Source organism: Kogia breviceps, chromosome 12 (genome assembly GCF_026419965.1).
Source record: "Kogia breviceps isolate mKogBre1 chromosome 12, mKogBre1 haplotype 1, whole genome shotgun sequence".
In the NCBI taxonomy this organism is placed as follows: Eukaryota; Metazoa; Chordata; class Mammalia; order Artiodactyla; family Physeteridae; genus Kogia; species Kogia breviceps.
Genome location: NC_081321.1, coordinates 98,127,795 through 98,149,292, shown reverse-complemented (window position 1 = coordinate 98,149,292; position 21,498 = coordinate 98,127,795). Strand labels below are relative to the sequence as shown.

General features: G+C 57.2%; 1 protein-coding gene across 6 annotated transcripts in view; it reads left to right on the top strand.

Annotated features, from left to right (window-relative positions):
* Positions 1–21,498, top strand: part of SHISAL1 (shisa like 1) — a 141,881-nt gene that overhangs the window by 85,118 nt on the left and 35,265 nt on the right. For 3 of the 6 annotated variants that reach the window (XM_067010365.1, XM_059080957.2, XM_067010367.1), the window contains 3 exons: positions 5,465–5,560; positions 9,195–9,408; positions 19,686–20,007. In XM_067010365.1, coding sequence (XP_066866466.1) covers positions 5,497–5,560; positions 9,195–9,408; positions 19,686–20,007 — 600 coding nt within the window. In that variant the 5' untranslated portion in view covers positions 5,465–5,496. Of the gene's footprint in view, positions 1–1,927; positions 2,058–5,464; positions 5,561–9,194; positions 9,409–19,685; positions 20,008–21,498 lie in introns of those variants that run through there. The other 3 variants (XM_067010369.1, XM_067010368.1, XM_067010366.1) reach the window with 2 other exon arrangements.

Here is a 21,498-nt window from a genome sequence, read left to right as displayed (position 1 = left end):
CGCTGGGTTTGGCCCCCTGTAGAGGTCTGTTAGGTATTCACCGCTGGGCATATGCAGAAGAGGACCCACTCCCTGGACACCGGGGGTGGAGAGGACGGGTACCTGAGGCAGCTTCACGGACCAGGTGGCATGAGAGCCGGGCCTCGTGGTAGGTCTGATCTGGACATCTGAGTCGGAGGAAGAGATGCCCAGGGGAGGCCCAGCCCGAGCAAAGGGCCCGACTCCCGGGCTCTACCACCAGCACCCAATGCCCGGGAGGCTGGGTCGGGACCCATCCTCACCCTGCCCGCCACGGGGCTGACGGCAGAGCTGCACCCCTGCGGGGGTAGGGCAGGGTGGGATGTGTCTGGGTGACGGGTGTGTAACTAGTCACGTGCCCTTCTTTGTTCTTGCCGCCGGGAAACGCGGGGCTCAGGTGGCCGGGTCTAAAGAGGTCAGGCCCCCACGGCGGGGTTCTGGGTTCTCAACGCCCCCGCCTGCCACCCGTTTTCTCTAACCCATTTGCTCTCAAGCTGGGACACAAACGAATCAGGCAGCCTCGGGAGCCCACCCAGGGGAGTGAGAGGATCAGGGGGAGAAAAGCTTTGCTGAGAGATGGGCCCCGCAGCCGATCCTCAAAAGCTGGGTCCAGGCTGCCCGCCTGCAGGAGAGGGGAAGGGTGTCCCCAGTGTAGGGACAGCGTGTGCAGAGGCCCAGAGGAGAGGCACGTCCTGGAGGGCTGAACCTTGAGGAGTAGAGAGAGACAGAGGAGGCAGCAAGAGCCAGACCACCTGGGGCCTGGGACGTGAGCATGGACTTGACCCTGGAGCTGCCAAGACCCCTAAGGAGGTGGGTGGGTGGTCAGACGGGCATTTCAGGAAGTCAGTAGGACCTGGATTGGTGGGCGAGGCTGGGGCAGAGGTACCTAGCGGCAAGGAGTACTCCCCACAGATACTTTTGAGCACCAGCCCCATTCCAAGCGCTTTGATGCGTCACGTCACTCAATCATCACAAGGACTCTGTGAATTAGATGCTCTTTGCATCCCCCTTTTAGGGCCGAGGAGACTGAGGACACTTGTCCCAGGTCACACAGGGTGTGGTTACAAAAGGCGGAGCCAGGCAGTGTGGCCCAAACCCAAGGCCCACCCTCCAGGCCACCCTGCCCTTGACCTGGTCCAGGCAAGAGGGGATGCTCTTGGCCACGCCCAGGGAAGGTCATGGTGGGCTAAGCAGGGGTCTGGGGTAAGCCGAGAGAGGATGAGGAACCTCCAGGAACTGAGCCAGGGGCCGCCAGGCGTGGGGGGTCCTGGAGGGTCCATGGCAGTGCCCCCGCCCCACACCAAGGGCCCGCCTCCCCTTCCTACCCACCCCCCCCCAGCCCTGCCTAGCCTGGCTGACCGAGAACAGATCTGTTGTTGTTGCCAGTGGGGGTTAATTCATCTTCACCGGCTCTGTTTCTCTTCACATGCCCTCCATCCTCTCCGCTCAGGCCTCGCCAAATTCGTTGTTTAAAAATAATCCTCAAATCTGGGAGCAGCAGTCCCTGGCTGACCCAAGGGGTGGACGCAGAGATGCGTGCTTGACTTGTGATTCTGGAGGCAGTCAGCTTGGGGTGTCCTGCTCATCCAGAATGTTCTCCCTGTTATTTAAGATTTATCATTGGCCACCAGCTACCATTGTGGGTAGTTTACCAGTTTGCAAAGAAATCGAATCCGGGTCAATAAATCAAATCTGTCTGTGGTAAATGTGCTTTCTGAGGAGAGAGGGTCGGGGGCTTGGGAGGCTCTGGAAACTCCTATAGTGCCAGGACGGAGAGTGAGTTTGGAGGCTGGGCTTGCTTCCTGTCTGAGACACTGAGTGGCTGTGTGACCTTGGGCAAGTCACTTCACCTCTCTGAGCCTCAGTGTCTTACTTTACCAGGTGGGAGTTTGATACCTACCTCATCAGGCTGTCGGGGACTATCTGAGATAACGTGGTGAAAAGCCAGCGTCCAGCACCTGTGAAGAGCCCAGCTGGTCTAAGCCAGTCCCAGAGCGCAGCCCCACGGCCGCAGACCCTGGGACCAGCCCTGGTTCTGGGTGAGCATGAGGGATGCTCACTCTTTCAGCCCCAAGTCCTACCTCTGCTGGAGGGGCTTCCCCCAAATGTCACCAGTGGGGGAGGGTCCCAGGTGGTGGCACCTGACAGCGTGACACGCCCACGTCCCCCTCTGCGGACCCCACAGGGGGGCTAAGGTGAATATGGGTGCTGATGATGGTGTGCCCTCTGAAGCTGGTCCTCTCATGGAAACCTCACAGGGATGGCAGCCGCGGAGTTTCCAAAGCAGCTCTCCCACCGAGCCAGGAATAGAGATGCTGGCTTATAGCTTTGCTGTCTTGGGTCATTAGAAATGGAATTTTTATGTAACTTCCCAGTGACGCATGGTGGGGTTTTCTTTCCACCACGGGTTCAGCCTTCAGTGCCAGCACCTAAGCTTCCCCGGGGGTCTGAGGGGGTGGGGCAGCCCCCACCTCCACCTTTGTCCCACCAACAGGGCTTTGGCTTCTGTCACCCGTTGACTCATCCTGAGGCAGCCGTGGGTGGCCAGGCAGGGTGGAGGGCGCACGGCCAGGCAGAGGGGACTGAGCAGATCACGGGGGACCCTGCTGGACAGGGGACAGACGAGTCACGGTGCATCACTGTGACGGGTTACACCTGTGCTGTGCGGGACCCACACATCCACAACAGGCCCTGTTGCTTCAGCGCCCCCAACGGGCCGAGGGCATGAGGCCGGTGCCAGTCGTGCTGGGAGCCTCACCCAGTCTGTGTGACCCCCAGTTGGCCAGGCCCTGGCCCAGCACTCTCACAGTCGGATAGAGGAGGGCGTGAGGACCAGTCCCATAAGGTGGAGCTTCTGGGCACCCTCACCCAGGACACCCTGAGTCCCTAGAACCCGGTCCAGTCCCTTTCCGGGCACCAGCAAGCGGATAAGTGGGGGTCAGCAAGTGGATGTTGAGAGACTACATGAATGAATAAATGAATTAACACATTAAGGAGAGAAGAGATAGAATATGATACACCTCAATGGAGAGACAAACTTCTTCCAGCTGATGGAATCAAGGCAGGCTTCCTGGAGGAGGTGGCATTGTAACAGCTTCTAAGGTGGTGCAGGATTTGGACTCACAGGAAAGAGAGTAGGGCACCCCAGGTGTGAGTGATAGCCCCCCTCAGTATATGCAGGACTTTGTAGGGAGCGGGAGCAGCAGGAAGGAGGGCTGGGCACCTGGCAGAGGTGGACCCCCACCCCCACCCAAGCATTTGTTCAATGAACCCACCAGCTCTCAGACTGGAGCACCGGCTTACAAAGTGAGCAATCCCACCCTTCAGGGGCTAGAAGGGCTTGGAATCTGGAGACCCGTCTTGGCCCTCAGCTTCCCCATCTGCGGAATGGGGCCACATAGCAGGGAGGACTCGTCTCAGAGGACCTGTCACTCCCCACCCCCACAGTGCATTTTCCAAGACTGATCTTTAGGTTTCCCCAGTAGGAAACCCTTTCCTAAGCACTTTCAAATGCTTTAATCTCCTTTGTCCTCCCAGGAGGGCCCTGAGGGAGGCAGGGAAGAGGCCCAGGCTCAGAGCAATTAAGAAGCTCACAGCCCCTGGGGGCAGGGCTGCTCCTGGGGAAGCAGAGAGGCCTTCGTGGAGAGGTGGGCGGGGCCCTCGCGGGGCCCTCCCCAGGGGCTGACACCAACATCACCATGAGTAAGCATCATATTAAGGCGTTCAGGCTTCGTCCCTCAGCCCTGCCACCCCCTTTTCTTATTCTGTGGCTCACCAAGCTTCCGAGCAGCACTGACAACCTGGGTGCCTCCCTGCCACCCATGCTGCGGGTGAGAAGCCCCAGGCCCCAGAGCAGGGGCAGGGCCTGGCTGTGAGCACCCTGTGTTTGGCTGTGAACCTGGCACTGTCTCCTCGGTCCGAAGCTTCCGGCCTCTGGGTTGCCCCCTTGGCTTCCTGCCCTGCTTGCCTGCTAGTCAGCAGGATTCAGAGCTGCCTTGGACCCAAGCTGGGGTCCCGGCGCTCTCCCTGATCAGGGGTGCCGTGAGAGTAGAGGGTAGCTTGCAGGACCTTGTTTGGCCTGGAGCCTGGTACATAGTAGGCGCTCAGCAAATTATTCCCCAGCCACATGCAGCTACAACCCTGGTGGGGCTCTAGCAGACCACACAGAGGACACAGAGGACACTTGGTCCTCCTCCCCAGCCTCCATTCCCAAAGCCCTGGGGCGGGCTGGGTGGTGGGGTGATGATAGTGAGGGAACCTGTCCCTCGGGTTTGTCCTGAGGTTTCAACAACCTGATATAAAGTGGCCACTGAGGGCCAAGGCCCTGCCTTAGGTGGCCTGTTGCTACCCACCCCTCCCCCCATCCTCCACTGGTCTCCCTGCTGCTCCTACCTCAGGGCCTTTGCACCTGCTGCTCCCTCAGTATGCAACACTTCTTCCAATCACCACCATCCATCTCCAGAACTCTGTCATCTTTCCACACTGAGACTCTGTCCCCGTGAAACACTCACTCCCATTCCCCCTCCCCCAGCCCCCGGCACCCCCCCATCCTACTTCCTGTCTCTATGGACTCGACTGCTTTAGGGACCTTGGATGAGTAGAATCACACAGTATTTGTCTTTTTGTGCCTGGCTTATTTCACTGAGCGTAATGTCCTCGAGGCTCATCTGTGTCATCGCCTGTGACAGAATTTCCTTTCTTTTTAAGGCTGAGTAACGTTCCACTGTAGCAGTACATGCCCCGTAGTGCTTACCCATCATCCGTCGATGGACATTTGGGTCGTCTCCTCCTTTTGTGACTGTGAATTGTGCTGCTGTGGACATGGGTGTACAAGTATCTGCTTGGGTCTCTGCTTTCAGTCTTTGGGGTGCAACCCCAGGGACCTCATAGCCTTTGAACTACTCATCTGTGAGCCGTCAGCACTGCTCACTAGAATACAAGCCAGGGCAGGGACAGCTTCTGTTGAGTTCCATCTCGAGTCTGTTTAGTTCGTTGCCGTGTCCCTAACGCCTGGAAGGGGCCAGCTGGATGCATGCTGTGGGGGTGGGGTGGGGTTAATGGAAGTCACCGTTAGCGACACAGCAGGGAGACCTGGGTCCCGCCAGCCCCTGCAGGCTCATGAGCTCGCCTCGTATCCCCCGCTTCACCACCGGTCTCAGCCCGCTGGTTATTTCCACCACCTGAGCCAACTGTCCTCCTTTGACTGAGTCTCATTTTGCCGTGAAAGGACAGGGAGATTGACAGCTGACTGGTGGGGGAAGGTCATTCATTCCGGAAGGGAAATTGGATGGCGGCATTTCCATCTTCCGCGGCCCGGCCCCTGCTCCCGGCAGACTCGCTACCCTGCCCGTGCCCGTCCGCCGGCCCTGCCGTGGGCAGCAAAGCCAGTGTCTGCACCGCAGACAGAACAGCCCACACCCGGCCTCTCCCGGCTCTCGTTCGACAGGCGGCGCTCGACGAATTGACGCAAGCCAAACGATGACCAGTGGTGGCCAGCAGCCCTGGAACGCGCTCGCCGTCCTCTCGTTGCTGATTTCTGCAGGTAGGGCCTCCGTGACGCTCGGCCCCAGGCGGGAGGGCGAGGTGGTCCCTTCTGGGTGTCAGTGCTAGCTCAGCCGGGCTCCTGGGTGCTGATGGGGCTGCCTGCCCTAGTGGCATCAGCCTCGTGAGGGGCTCACGTTTGATGCTGTTTGGTGAGAACCTACTGTGTGCTGTGCCCCGTGTGCCTGCCTTGGGGAGCTCAGCTGGAAGGTTCTTGAGGGCACTGTGGGCTTAATGGTGGCTGCTGGTAAGTCCTGGGAGAAACCCTTACGTGCCGCGAATTCTCTCCTGACCCCAGCAAGTCAGAGTCAGGCGATGTCGTACTCATCCCATTGTACAGAGGAGGAAACGGAGGCTTGGAGAGGGAACCAGCCGATAGCCAGAGACAACACAGATCACGTATGGGCTGGATTCCAACCCAGACAGAGTGGGGCCGGGGCCCCGTCTCCCAGCACCCAACCAGTCCCCTAGGCGGGCCCCCGATCCCAGCAGGGGGGCTTTCACGCTCCTTTTCACAAAGATGAACATAAACCAAGTCCTTCGGCTGCTCCAAAGTGAAGCTGGCTGACTGGAGAAGTGCACCCTCCCTCCTGCCGGCAGGGCTGGCCCAGCGCGAGCCCTGGGCTCAGCAAGGTGCCTGCTCTCTCTGTGTCTCTCCCTCTGTCCCCCTCTCTGTATCTCTGTGTCTCTGTCCCCCCGTCTCTGTCTCCTTCTGTCTCTGTCTCTCTCCTCCTCTGTCCCCGTCTCTGTCTCTCTTTCTCGTGCATGTGTGCACGTATGCCCTCGTGCCCTCTTGCTCTGGCAGGGCTGTGGACACCGGCCTGCACCGTTGGGCCCCTTGCCCGTTTGCTGGGGGTCGTGGTTCAGAAGAACGCCATGAAGGGCCCTGGGATGGCAGAGAAAAAGCCAGGCCGAGGCCATGGGTCTGGGGGCCCCCGTGCCCAGAGCTCCTTCCCCACTGCTTTCTCACGCAGTAGATCATCTTGTCCCCTGGGAGAGAGGAGCTCCTCACCCATTTACAAATGAGGAAACTGAGGCTCAGACCAGGAAAGAGACCTGCCTGAGGCCACGTGGTCAGTGGACACAGTCACCTGGCTGTTAAATGATGGCCACGCAGACCCTGAGCCTCGCGGGTGTGTGTGTGTGTGTGTGTGTGTGGAGGGGGTGATCGGGGTCCTATCTTGGACGCCAAGACCCCGGGACCCAAGAGAGTGGCTTTCGCCTCGGTGTCCCCTCTCCGCGTGGGCCGGTTTTCCTGGTGACTCAGGACACGCTGGCCTCCTAATGACCATCCCTCCGCTCTCGGGCCCCAGGCACAGCCCCAGAGCCACGAGGCACCCGTGCCTGGAGGCCGCAAGTGCTGCCCTTGATCGCCCACTCTTTCGCTTCCGGCCTCCCTGCTCTAAGCGGGCCCCACGCTTTGCTGTTCGCAGATGCTTCTCGGAGCCCCCAGCCCCCGGGAGACCACTGGTCTTCCGTCCTTGAGGGCAAGGAGGCACAGAGAGCCCGTGGTGGCCCAGGTGATCCTGTGCGCTCCAGGATCCAGACCAGCTGTCCTGGCTCCGGGGCCAGAACTCCTTGGGCTCCGGCACGTTCTTCCTCAGGAAGCAGCAGTGGCCTCCTTGTCTTCGCACGTGGTCAAAGCAGGTGGTGCCGGCTGTCCAGGGGTGGCCGGGGTGAGCCCCTGGGGACTTCTCCTTATCCCTTCCCTGGCCGGGCCTCCCCCCGCACCTCCATCTCTGCGCACCTGGCTCCTCCGAAGCCCAGCTCGAAGGCCCCCTCCACCACCCTGCTCCTTCCCTCCCTGATTCCGGTGGCCTCAGGCCCCCAGCTTGTCTTCCTGACCTGCCACTGGGTGCTGCTGACACGCCGAGCCGAGCCTCCTCCAAGCGGGTGTGAGCTGACCCCCTCCCCCCGGCAGGGCTTTCTCATCAACCTGGAGGGGGGCTGGACAGCGGCTGGAATTCACTTCCTGCCTCTGCCTCTCACCTGTAGCCTCTGGCACGTTGTTCCTCCAGGCCCGTGGGTCCCAAACCAAGTCTATCGGCATCCCCTGCAGGGCTTTCTAAGGCTCCGACTGCGCCCCCCACCCCCAGGGTTTCTGATTCAGGACGTCTGCTGAGGGGCTTGGGAAACTGCGGCTGTGACAAGTCCCCTGGAGGTGCGGACGCAGCAGGTCAGGGGCCACACTTTGAGACTGGTGCTCTGAACCCTAGTTTTCTCCTCTGTACAATGGGAATACATGAGATCAAATGAGATGGTGCATCCACCTGGGGCTTCCTTGGTGCCCACTGCATCCACAAGAGGGTCTTCTGTTTCCCAGGGTCGAGGCTGAGGGCTCCCCTGACTCTTGAAAGGCTGAGACTCCTTTCCCTCAGTGATCCCGCCCGTCCCCACGAAAGAGGGTGCTGTACTTTGGGGAAGGGGCCCAGGATTTCACGAAGCCACCCAAGCCAGCCTCGGCGCTCCGGCACGTGAGGCCCACCCGCCCACCGGCCAGCGCAGCCCAGCTGGGATCCCCTCGGCAGCCCCTGGCTCTGGGAGCTGTGTGGGCTGGAGTCTAATAACCTCTCAGCAGAGACAGAGCTCTCAATTAACTGAGGCGCTTCTGCAGAACTAGAGCCTTGGTGGTTGGAGAAATGTATTCAGCCTAGGAAGCCCCTTTCGAGCGCTACAAATTAGATACAGCGGTCCCTTTTATGAAGATACTAATTAAGCTGGAGACAGCAGGGCTCCAAGTTTTTTTCCATTGTTATATTTGTTCAGGCTTTCACTCCTGTTTATCAGCAGCAGCACAACTAGTAAATACTGTCCTGGGTTTTCAGTATCATCCGTGGCTGAATGGGGGCCTCTGGCCTCGAGCCAGGAGAATGAGGGTCCAAGGCCAGGGCAGCTTTGTCGCCATGAGCTGGGGCCACCAAGGCAGAGGCCCCTGGGGACCTCCGGGTGTAGGGCATCAGTTTAGTAGAAACCAAGGTACGAGGGGACACCGCGTTCTCTACAAGTGGGACCTGGTTCTTGCACTCACCTCCCAGGCCAGCCTGGACTTGTTGGTGAGTCCACCATCAGTCCGCATAGTGATGGAGCAGTGGAGAGGCGCCTGGACCTTGGATCCAGGCAGGCCTGGGTTGGATTCCTGCTCCACCGCCTCTAACCGGCTCAGGTGGGTCACTGTACACCTCTGAGCCTCGGGTTCCTCCCTCTGTAAAGCGGGATCCCAGACCCGCCTGCTAGGATGGCCAAGTGGATTAAATCTGATAGAGCCTGCGAAGCACGCAGTAAGTGCTCAGTTAGTGGTGTTTCCCAATTGAGCGCCAGCTGTGTGCAGAGCCCTTGGAGGGGATCCCCGTGAGGCTTAAGATCAGCCCTGCCTGCAAGAAGCTCCCAGTCTGGGCAGCGCAGCATAAGCAGGACGGTAGCCGAGGGGGGCCTGGGAGGTGACAGGAGCCAGAGCAGGCTTCCTGGCAGAGGGGAGGCTCACACGACCACAAAGCCTTCCCGGCAAGGGAAGAGGTGGGCAAAACCCTAGAATAGGCCAGCCAGGCTCTGCCCGTGGTCCTCATGGACTCTTGGGGGTGTCGGGCCAGCTGGGCCTGAGGAGGGACCCCACCAAGCCTGGTGACTGTGTTTTCCAGTCTTGTCCGCGCATTTCCGGGTCTGTGAGCCATACACGGACCACAGAGGCCGCTATCACTTTGGCTTCCACTGCCCCCGGCTCTCGGACAACAAAACCTTCATCCTCTGCTGTCACCATAACAACACCGTTTTCAAATACTGCTGCAATGAGACAGAGTTCCAGGCGGTGATGCAGGCAAACCTCACGACTGGCTCCGAGGGCTACATGCACAAGTAAGTACTGCGCCGGGGCCACAGCCCCACTGCCTTGGGCCCCAGTCAAGTCCGGGTGCCGCCGGAACACCCCAGACTCCAGGCCAGCTGTTGGGCAACCAGTGCAAGGCTGGGTGGACCTGGAAGGAGTCTGGGAAAGTCTTCAGGTGACAGGTTTTCTGACCTGTTCTGCCCTCTGGACTTTAGCCTTCTTATCTGAGAAATGGGCGTGTGATACGTGCCTCTCAGGGCTGCTGTGGTAGTTAAATGAGGTCAAGGATGTGGAAGACTCTCAGGCATGAAAGGTGCTTGGACCTGGAATCCCCGGGGCCTGAGTTCCTTTTTCATTCATTATTTGTTCAACACATATCGGTTGACATTCCTGACCCAGAGATGAATCCCATGCAGCCCCTTTCCCTAAGGTGATTAAAACACATGAGGCCAGGGCCCTGATGGAGGGGATAGGAGTGTAAAGAAAGAGGAGGAGTTTGCTGGTAGAAAAGCAGTGAGGATATGCTAAGTAAAGGCACGTAGGATCGAAATAGCATCCACTGATTTCTCTTACTGTGAGTGAAACTGAGCATATTTCACATGTTTGAGAGTCACTTGTATTTCTTTTACTGTGAGCTAACTGTTTATGTCCTCTGCCATTTCCTATTGAGTTTTTGGCCTTTTTCTTATTTATTCACAGGAACTCTTTACGTATGAAGGAAATAGGATGCATTGCAAATATTTTCTCAGTGTGTCTTTGAATTTGTGATGCTTTTTTCCTCATGCTTAATTTTTAATTGTTATGTAATCAAATTGTACCCATATTTTTTTTCTTTTATGTGTGGTGGGGTTTGTATCATACAGAGAAAGTCTTTCCCTACTCTGAGATTGTTAAAAATCCCCTCGTGTTGTCTTTTACGTCTTTTATGTTTTAATTTTTTGCCTTCAAATCTTTGATCTGTCAGGAATTTATTTGGATGTAAGATTTTTTTTTAAATTTGGCTGTAAGTAGTTTACTTGGATGTAAAGTAGGAATCCAAATTTATTTTTTTCCCAAATGGGTAGACAGTTATCCTAACAGCAATCATTGAATTGTCCATCTTTTCCTCACTGATACGAAATGCAAACTTATTGTATACTATAATATACTAAATTTGAGTATCTGGGTAGATTGTGATGGCTTTCATTGGTCTATTTATACATTTGCTAGTACCTCATTAACTACTGTTAACTACTGTTGCTTTTGAGGTGTTTTAACGTCTTCTCAGTCTACTCCCCCAGGTCTTTTACCAACTTTAGAATTGGCTTTTGTAGTCTCCCTGCCAAAAAAAAAAAAAAAAAATCTAGTTAGTATTTTTTACTGAGATTGTGTTAAATTCATAGATTAATTCAAGGAGAACAGAGTTTTCATGATGTTGAATATTCCTATCCAAGAATACAATGTGTCTTTCCATTTCTTCACATTTTCTTTTATAATGTTTTGGAGTTTTCTTCATATAGATATTGCACGTATCTTTTGTGTTTATTCATATTTATTTCTTTTCAGGCTGCTATTTTATAATGGGGTTTTTCTTCTACTATATCTCCCAACCCAGGGGTCCCCAACCCCCAGGCCGCGGATCAGTACCGGTCCACAGCCTGTTAGGAACGGGGCCGCACAGCAGCGGGTGAGCGAGCGAAGCTTCATCTGCCGCTCCCCATTGCTTCCCATCGCTCACATTACCACCTGAATTATCTCCCCACCCAGTCCATGGAAAAATTGTCTTCCATGAAACCGGTCCCTGGTGCCAAAAGGGGTGGGGACCACTGTTCTAACCAACTGCTGTTTAAATGATAAAACCTCATGATTTCTAAATACATATTTTTTTACTCAGCCACCTTACTGAAATTTCTTATCTTTGTCATACTTTTTTCAGCTGATTCTCTTAGGTGTCCGATTATGCCATTTGCAAACAATGATAATCTCATCTCCTTCTTTCCAATTTTTGCGCCTCACTTCTTTTTCTTGTCCAATCGTGTTGGCTAGTACCTCTAAAACCATCTTTAAAATTGTCAGGCAATCTTAGCTTCTTCCTGACTTTAATGGGGATGCTTCAGATATTTTTCCAGTAAGCATGAAGCTGACTCTTGGGGTAGATATATTTTTTTCATGGTAAGGAAAAATCCACTTGGAAGGAGTGTTTGTTGAGTGACTGTTGAAGAGATTAGTGGCACCACTGGGAGTGGTTGGGGGGGGGTCTGAGCCTCCATCTCTCTGTCTGATATTGGGGCTTGGATGTTTTGCCACCATGCCATGCTCACTTAGGGCAAGTTCCCTCTTCCCTTTGATCAGGCAGGAGATGCAAATCCCTTGACTATAGTCTGAATCTCTCCTCCTCCCACCAAGGCCAGCTCCCCAGCCTTCCTTCCTCAAATGCACGGGTGCTTCCCCTGAATATCTTGCCATCTGCTCAGACCTCAGAATAATTCTGTGTGAAGTAGTTCAGCAAGCCTCTTCTGTCACGAGGACTGGAATCAAGCCTGGAACTTGACCCAAGCCTTTTATAAGACCAAAGACTAATTCCCTGAGGGAGGAGGGCGGTGCCAGGACTGGGGTTAGGACCCTGAAGTGTTGTCATTGCCAACTGAAAGCCAGACAGAAGACAGAGGCTTGGCAAGATGGCTAGACTTCTCCAAGGCTCTGGCGACTGGTGTCTGGGATCCTCGTTTCGAAGCCCACAGGTTTCTGTGATCTGCACATTTACACAGGATTCACACGGAATTCTCCATCGTTTCGGCACAGTGGGTCCTGGCTGCAGGTAATGAAGTGTTGGACCACAAAACAGAACCCTTCCCTGGGGAGGCATGGACGCATTGAGGAAGTTTAGCCTGGCTTTCATTCTGGCACCTCGGCAGCATTTATGGAGCTAGCGGCATGGGGCCGGCTCTGTGCTCAATCCTCTGAAGTCACGTAGCAGCCCACCCTTGGCCCCCGTTACACACAGCAAGGTGAGGCGTGGAGAGATTGATAACTTGCCCGACTGAGGCAGCCAGTCGGGGTGGAGCTGAGAGCCAGCCTGGGTCCAGAGCTGCTTTAATAAAGCAGGGACCCCCACCGTGGCCTGGTGGACACGTGGGGCCGAATCCTCCTTTTGGGGGGCTGCTCTGTGCATTGTGAGACCCTGGCCACCATCCACTAGATGCTGAGCACCGCCCCCCCCCCTCCACTGACTGGCTGTGACAGCCAACCGTGTCTCCTGACGCTGCCAAGCATGGGGTGCGGGACTTTCCTGGTTGAGAGCACTGCTCGGGAGGAAAACCTCCTCGTTATTCTCCACCAAGCTTCCTGCCACCTCCCTTCCCGTGGACGGGGGCCCGGAAGAGCTAGGCTGAGCTCCTCAGCCAGGCCGTTCTGCTCTCCTGGGCTTCACGAGGGAGGCGTGGTGCTTGGTGTCCGGTATCCAGAAGTGTTGAAGAGGGTAGGAGCCACACAGTCCAGAGGAACGAGCGCTTCCAGACAGAGTTCCCTGCAGCCTGAGTGTGAAATGCCAGGGGAACCATGGGGCGAGGCAGCGGGGGCTGGCGGGATGGGGTGGGGCCTCGTGGACTGGGGAGGCCGAGGGGGAGGGGCTCGGGCTTCCTCTTGCGGGTGGTGAGGGGCCCCGAGAGCTTTCAGCTGGGCTTGTGCTCGCGGATGGTGCATGGTACAAGGACCTAGGACACTGCAGAAATCATGAGGATGACGTGGGCAAGACCGGGGCCCCGTGGAGAGGAGGGGCTGGGGTCACCCGGGAGACAGCCGGTCCAGAGCTCAGATAAGAAGCCCTGGAGGCCCCCGCTTAGCTGCCTGAGCTGGGGCATCTTGGGGAGAAGGCCTGAGCCTAGGGAGCTGGGCCAGGGCCTTGCGTCCAAGCCAGAGCTTGTGGCAGAGAGGGGACGACTGCAGGATGGGCCACTGGGTGTGGGAGGATAGGTTAGTGAATGGGTTGGGACAGGCCTGCCTGGCCAAGAGCTCCCGAGCGCTCCGGCTGTGTGAGGGGAGGCAGGTCAAGTCCACCTCTGGGACCGCCCTGCCTTTCGGAGCTCCGGCCCTTCTGGCCAGGGGGCCGCTGCTGTCTCATTAGGTCCTCACAGCTGCTCTGAGAGCAAGGAAGAAGGGGCTGGGCCCGGGCAGGTGAAGTCACCTGTTCCAGCCACAGTCAAGGCCAAGGGACCCCAGAGCCCTCGTTCTGGCCAGTGGGCTCTGCCACCCCCACGTGCATCTAGAAAGCCAGGACTTGCCTGTTGCTGGGGAATGTGCCAGACCTCAGCCAAGAGGCCAGGTGTTCCAATATCCCAGAAGGTTAGCGCCCACGGGCAGCCCATCTAGACGGACCAGCGCAGCTGTGACCCCCGTTGGGGCTTTATGAAGACGCATGGGGCCTGTCACCAGCGAGGGCTGCCTGACATTCGCCTGCCCTGCCAGTGAATCAGCTGGGAGGCGGGGCTGGCGGCAGGGAAAAGGAGAGTGCTTCTGATGACTTATTAATCTGTGTTTTTCTGGAGGAACGGAATGGTCTGTTTGGGTTCTGGCTGCCTGGAAGAAAGGCGGACGGAACAAGGGAAGCCAGCTCGCCAAGCCTTCTGCCACAGTGAGATGCGGGCAGAGTCCCTGGTGTTCACGAGTATACAGCACGCCCTCCCATGCCAGCTTCCGGCTGGGACGCTAGCAGCAGGACCGCCCAGGGCCCTGAACGAGCAATGGGTGGGACGGGGTTTCTGGGGTCAGAGGTCAGCTCTCTCCGGGGGGGCAGGGGCCATCCCTCTGGCAGAGGTGGTGTGGACTAGAGTCTTGTGCAGTGCGTGGATGTTCCTTCACCGGGCAGATGGGCTGCCAGGGGTGGGAGCCTGGGACAGGAATTCTCAGGAGACAGAAGGGTCTTCAAGGCCTCCAAGTGGGAAGTGATGGGTCTTGCCTCGGCCGCACTGAAACCTCCTTCCTCCAGTAGCTTTCCTTTCCCGGTGCCCAGAGGTGCTCCAGCCACACCGAGAGCTGACATGTGGCGGTTGGCCAGGCCTGAGGACCTGAGAATCCCAGCACCCTGGGTGTCCTCTACCTGGGCCCTGTCCTGCAGGCCTTACGTCACCGTCAAACGCGCTTCAAGCTCTGAATCCAGCTCCTGAGTCGGGTCGGAAGTTTCTGGATGTTCTTGTCAGTTGCTCAGGCCGATCAAGCCCTGTTAGGTGTAAAACGTACCTACACCCTGTCAGCCTCGTGAGGCTGAAGAGGTTCTAGAATCCGCGGGGTTTCCTAATCTGAATACACCCCTCCAAGCCAGGGGAAGGGGCATGTGTGAACGTTTACGAGCATTTCGTGGAAGGCAAGGGACCTCACTTGCCCTGCCTCCTTTAATCCGACTAGAGATATTTATGAAGAAGGTCCCGCTGGCCTCACTAGACCAGGGCTGAGGCTCAGAGAAGGTGAGAACTTTCCGGTAGTCGTACAGCACGCAGGTGACCCAGCGGGGCTTTGGGACCGGGGTGTGGGTCACCTGGGCTCAGTTATGCCGAGATAAGGAACAGCCCCAGAGTCCCTGGGAGTCAAGACACAAGGGCTTATTTTTGACTCACACTCCGTGTCTTTCTTGGGTCACCTGGGGCTCTGGGCAGGGAGCATTCTGTGACCCGAGCTGATCAAGCAGTCCTCATCCAGAGCAGGATGTCCCCATGGCAGAGGGAAAAGAGCGATGGTGAAATTACAAGGCAACTCCTAAGCTTCCTCTCAGAATCAGCCTGGTACTTCTGCTGACCTTTTTTTTAGCCAAAGCACATCACTTGGCCAAGGCTGTTACCAGCAGGGCCGGGCCCTGTAAGCAGGCCTGCAGGGAGAACAGCGAATATTTTGGCATTAGTGGACGCTACTTCATTAGCCCCAAACCCATGCTCCTCCACGGCACTGGACAACCTCAATCCTGCTGTGTGACCTTGGGCAAGTCACTTTGCCTCTCTGGGCCTAGATCGAGTGAGCATTCCCCCTGTGCCTTAATCACAGGAGCCAGTACTCACTGGGGTCCTTTCTCCTTCAGGCCCAAGTTATCTCATTAAGCCTCACAATTGCACCACCAAGTAGGGCATGTTGCTATCCCCATTTTACAGATGAGGAAAGTAAAGCTCGTTTTCCCCAGATCACGGAGAAAGAATTTTGCCGAGCTGGGATTTGAATCCACACAGGCCTAATCTCCTGGGCCCAGAATTTAGCCACCAGGGTTATCAACTTGTTACACTGACCGACAGCCCCCCCCCGCGCCGAGAAGGTTCAGTTCTTTTAGGTGAAGTCGGCTGAGGGGTCATGAACCATCTCCCAGCCAGCCTGGGCCCGGCTATGAGCTCTGCAGCTGATGTTCCTCTCTGACACGATGGCCTCAGGAACTCTGTCCTCCATCCTCAACTGGGACTGCCCATGGGTGGCGATGGGACCTCCATCTGGCCTCCGCCGCCGGCTGACATACCTGCTCCTGTCCCCGGGAGGCATTCAGTGACCTTCCTTCTATCAGAGAAGGTTTCGTTTACTGCTTGGGAAGCAGCAAAAGAATCTGAATCATTAAATAGTCCAAAAGATACTGAAAAATTGCTATCTGTGGCTTTGGCTGGCTTCACATCTTGTCCCATAAAACAGCCTCTATTTTCTCTTCTGCCCTTTATAAAACACCCACACACACACTCAACAAAGACCCCTGCATCTGGATGAAATTAATTTCCAGATCACATTTTTAAATTAGATTAAAAAAAACCAGAATGCTTCCAGCCAGGCAACCATGGAGAGGGCAGGCCCCGGAAGGCAGGGAACTGCCTGGGGACGGCGTCCGTGGCCCAGGCCTCCCAGCCAGCTGCCACCTCCAGGGTGGCCTCCCTCGCAGGGTAGAGGGAGTCGGCAAAGGCGGCACCTCCCGCGGGTGTGCCCCTCCCTTCTCTGAGCTGGGGGGGGGGGCGGGGTGTGGTGAGACCGTGGCGGTGAGATCATGGAGGGTGCCACCACCTCCCAAACCCCATACCAGTTAGAGCAAAAGCTGGCTGCAGAGGCCTGCAGGCTCAGCAGTGCCCGTGCACGCCAAGGTGATGACACGCTGAGAGGCAGGGTGCTATTGCTGGGGAGGTTGGGACCTGTCCGCAGTTCCTGGTAGAGGATGAGGCAGGACGGGTGGGCCAAGCAGATGTGGGGAATTCCTGCCTGGACATCTAGCTTAGACTTGACCTTGGGATTTCCGCAAAATTCAGCACACTCTGAGGTCAGATCGACCTGCGTGTATATCCCAGTGCGGCCACTCCCCAGCTGTGTAGCCTCTGGCCACTGACTTGGCCTCTCTGGGCCCCGTTTCCTCATCTGTAAATTAGGGATACTGACTCCTAACTCACAGTATTGTTGCAAAGATTCAGAAACACAAGGCACGGGCACGCTGGGATTGCTAGTATCACTGTTAACTACTCGAGAATATGCATAGAGAAGGTAAAGTCTAGTGAAGAAGTTATTACTATCAAGGCTGCCACTGACACCAGCTCGCTATTAGCACTCAATATATATTAGCTTAAGGAACATTGACAGCAGCCCCAGGCCGAGCATTGAACTGTGACCCTGGCCCCAAGGAGCTCTGATCTCGAGGTGCAGACAGTCCTACAAGACAGCAAAGACAACACAATGTGTTCTGGGAAGCCCGGTGGCTTTGGGAGCCCAGGGGAGGGATTGGACTTAACACAGGACGTCAGGGAAGGCTTCCTGGAGGAGGTGATAGCTGCGCTCAGACACGGGCTCAGGGCCAGCTGCCTGCACAGGAGGTAGGGAGCAAGTTCCAGGCAAGGGAGCAGCACAGGCAAAAGCCTGGAGGCGGCTTGTCTGCCCAGAAAACATGGGTGGCGCCTGCCGTAGGCAGTATTGTGCAGCGGTTAGGAATGTGTGCTGTGGAGCTGGATTGCTGGGTTCAAATCCTGGTTCTGCCACTTAAGGGCTGTGAGCTCTTAGACAGTCTCTGAATTCCTCTGAGCCTCAGTTTCCATCTCTGGGATGGGGATGATAGCAGTAAAGCTGTCATGAGCTAAGATGTGTAAAGCATTTAGAACAATGCCCACCGGCTGCTGCTTTGGTTGCTGTTATGATTTCTTAGTCCTGATGGTTTAGGCCCAGCCGTGTCCAGCTCCCACCCCCAGCTGGCGTCGTGGACTCCCTCTCTCAGTGTGGCAGCATCTGCAAACAGCTGCCCCTGCCTCTCCCTCCCCACCCGCTCCCTCAGCACCCGCAGCTGCCGCCATGGGAACCATCAAGGAAAAGCCTGATGCTTAGAGCAACTCTGTGGGGGCAACAGAGGAGGTTGGAGAGGGGGTGCTGGGGAAAGCAGGGGTGCCAGGGGCCGAAGCCAGGCCCTCCTCCCCTGTCCACGTGGACTCCCGCCTCGGCATGCCAGATAGGGCTGCTGGCCTCTGTTCCCTGGCAGGCATTCACACCTGGATATCTCCAAGTGAAGCTAGCTTGCCCTTGAAATGAGGCAGCTCAGGGGGCTGTGGGGGTGGGCCTGGCAGGCAGTCATTCACACCTTAGCAAGAACAAGCCCCTGGGACGGCCGCGGGCCTCATGGAGGTGGTGGCTGGAGATGAAGCCGCAGAGGGATACAAGATGCTGTGATGCGGAATTGTTGGGTTACTCATTCCTCAAGCAGATGCTAAGTCCTAAGCACCTGCCAGTACGTGCCTGCTCGCGGGACACACAGAACCTCCCCTCGAGGAGCCCCCGGCCAGTGTGGGGAAGGAAGGCGTTCCGGGCAGGGACCTTTTGAGGGGACCCAGGACACCAAGGAGCCTGTCTGCTGAGAAACAGGGAGGGTCCCCCCCCGGGCGGGTCTCCTCCAGGGGCCAGCAAGGCTGGACACTGGCTTTGCCTCGTCTTTGCCACCCGCCAGCTCACTCCCACCTGAACAGATGCCAGCATCCGGCATTTACGTGACTAATAAATCAGTCCCTTAAACAGCCGCAGTCCGGGGAGAGCACCGTGTGGAGCTCAGCTGGTCCAGCTGCAGTGGTGAGGCCAGGAAACGGCCCTCCCCGGGCACCCGGGAGAGACTCAGACCCTGGCCTGGGCGGGAGGATATACCCGGACCCTGGCAGCATGGCCCCGGGTGTGTGGGGGGGTGCGGTTTGAGGGGCCCTCAGGCCAGAGGAAGGGCCCAGCACTTGCCAAGAGGCAGAGTGGGAGTCAGGCTGGGGAGGAAGGAAGGGGGTGGGGGGACACAAAGCGGTGGCCGGGCAGTAGGCGCAGCCTGTGCAAAGGCCCAGTGTCCCAGTAAGCTCCTCAGGGGGCAGCCAGCTTCCCTCCGCTAAGGGGCATTTGCAGCTCGAAACCAACCCCATCATCTCTGCTTCTGGAGGGCAGACTGGCCCTCAGAGTGGAAACGTTGGGTGAAGGAATAAGAGGACCGGTGTCAGGGGGCCCTGAGACCCCCCAGCCGTGCAGTCTGGGGGTGCCTGGTGGAGAGCACCGCCGGGGAGCGGCCTGAGGGTGGGTGTGAAAGGCACGTGGCTGGTGGAACAGATGCACCGGTGTCTGGTTCGTGGGGTGTGGGGAGGGCAGCTGAGCTGATGCCCTGATGCCTGGGCTTCCGAGAGAGGGAGTGCGATGGAGCAGGCTGGAAATGGAGCCGGCCCCAGGTGGGAGACGCCCTGGCTGAGTCCCACGCGGAACTCGGGGGTGTGAGGCGGCCCAGTGTGGATGCGGAGGGGCGGGAACTTGGGTCAGTTTGTCCTCAGACGACAGACTTCCTGCCTTTGCCCTGGGTCCAGAAAGATGGGGAGGAGCCGGCGGGGGAGGGGAGGAGATGATGAGGGCTGCAAGAGAGCCTCCCAGGTGACGGGAGCAGCATAGGCCAAGGCCAGGAGGGTGGGCGAGCGGGAGGTACCCGCGGAGGACCGCTGGCAGGTCCGGGCGTAGCGCCCATGTCGTTGTGGGGGGGGCAGGAAGGTGCAAGTAAGGGCCACCACAACGCAAGAGCCCCAGATGCCCAGCGGAAATCTCTTCCAGAGGGCCTAACAGTATGAGGCCCCCTGGGCTCCCAGCCCAAGGACTGGGGGCCTTGGAGGGGATGCTCGAGGGACAGGCCGAGGGCTGTGGATTGCAGGCATCTGGGAGGGGGCAAACAGGGCGGGGAGGGGGGGGCTAAGATCCCCTGCCCCCCAGAGGGGTTCACCTTCTTCTCTGAAACCCCAAAGTAGCCTCTGTGCCACGTTTTCCAATCAACCCCCCTGATTAACTCCAGCCCCGGCGGCGTTGCTGTCCCGGCCTCTCTCAGCCTCTCTCTGTTTTCCCGCAGCAACTACACCGCCTTGTTGGGAGTGTGGATCTATGGCTTCTTCGTGTTGATCCTGCTGGTCCTGGATCTTTTGTACTACTCGGCAATGAACTACGACATTTGCAAGGTTTACCTGGCACGGTGGGGCTTCCATGGACGGTGGATGAAACGGGACCCCAGGCGGTGGGGGAACCCTGCCCGGGCACCCCGGCCAGGGCAGCCGGCCCTGCAGTCCCAGCCTCCCCCGGGTCCCCTGCCGCAAGCCCCCCAGGCCGTACACACGCTGCAGAGAGACAGCCACAGCCCACCGCTGATGAGCTTCCAGGGTTCGTCTGCCTGGTGAGTGGCTGCGATCTCTTGTCTTTGACGAGCTTGGAAAATACCAGGTCGTTATTGCTGCCGTGTTTGGCTTGTCAATTACCGGATGATTTGCTTATCTTATTTGCCAAGCAAGATGTGAAGTGACTCATGGTAACGACGGGTGCCTGGACAGAAAAGTTGAGATGAAAGGTTGAAACAGAGCTTAGAAACAAAGCTTGCAAGTTTATTTTGCTTGGATTCTGGTGTGAGAGCTGTTGCCACTGAGCATGAAGTGCAGTTGTGAGTTTCCTAGCTGCCAAGGCAAAAAGGGAAATTGGATGGCTTCCCAAGTTCTCACAGTCTGGTCAAAGGAAGCAAGTCGATCTGTCAGGGGCTGAGAGAGAAGCTATTTTGGGCATGAAATTTGAAAATAAGCATATTTATTACTGGACTCCATCGTGCATATATGTTGAGTCACAGAAAGGCATCTGAGGGTGATGCAGGCAGGCTGCTCAGTGATGGCTCAGGGGAAGGGAAGGAAGCCGGCCAGGGAGGTGGGATCTCGGCTGGCCTTATAGGGTGGCTACCCCAGCAGAGCCTGGTTACCTCGCCCCAGGGGCGAGTTCGTGATTTCCTGGAAATGCACAGACTGCCACTCTCATGTCTCTCCATCTCCAGTCTGGTGGGAGGCAGAGAATAACCGAACCTGGGGGTCCCTGGGCGGTGCAGAGCTGGAGGGAGAGAGGAGGGGTCTGTGCATTTTGGAGCAGGAACCCGCTGTGTGGCTGGCCGTCACCGAGAACAGGCATGAGCCCCTGAGGAGCCAGGCTGAGTGCAGATGCCCAGGTCCAGGGCTCGGGTGTAGTGTTCAGCTGCTCTGCAGGGGCTGAGCTGCAGCCATGGGCACACAGGGCGCGGGGCACCTCATCCCAGGACATCACAATACTGAGCCCAGCCTGCAAGATCCAGGTGCAAAAACCTACAACACAGAGATCCCTGCCAAGCCATGGGTTTTGCAGGCAACCCAGCCCAGGTTCAAGTCCCAGCTCCGCCAGTTCCCAGCTCTGTAACTTCAGGCAAGCTCCTTCACCCGCTTAACCTTCCGATCCTTGTGAAGCAGGGGAGAGTAAGAACGCACCCCCCCCTCCCCTGCCCCGCCCCCCTGGGATTGTCCTGAGGATCAAACAAAGTGCCTGGAGCATAGTAGGTGCTCAGTTAACCCTTGCTCCTTCCTTGCTGGAGATGCAGCCAAGCTAGTTCATGATGGTTTAAGTAGCGAACAGACAGTGACCTTTTCAACAATGAGTGACTTAAATAATGAATAAGATACACTTAAATCAGCTTGTGCTTACTGATCTAATCATTGCCCTAGCTGTCATGCGGGAGGCAAAGACGCAGCCTTGCTCAGCTCAGCTGGACAAATGTGGACTGAGAGGGTCCTGCGGGCGCCCCCCACCCCCCCGAGCCAGGCTCCCGGTGGTGTGGAGGTGATGGGTGGAGGAGAAGCAGCTCTTCACCCTGAGGAGGGCGGAGG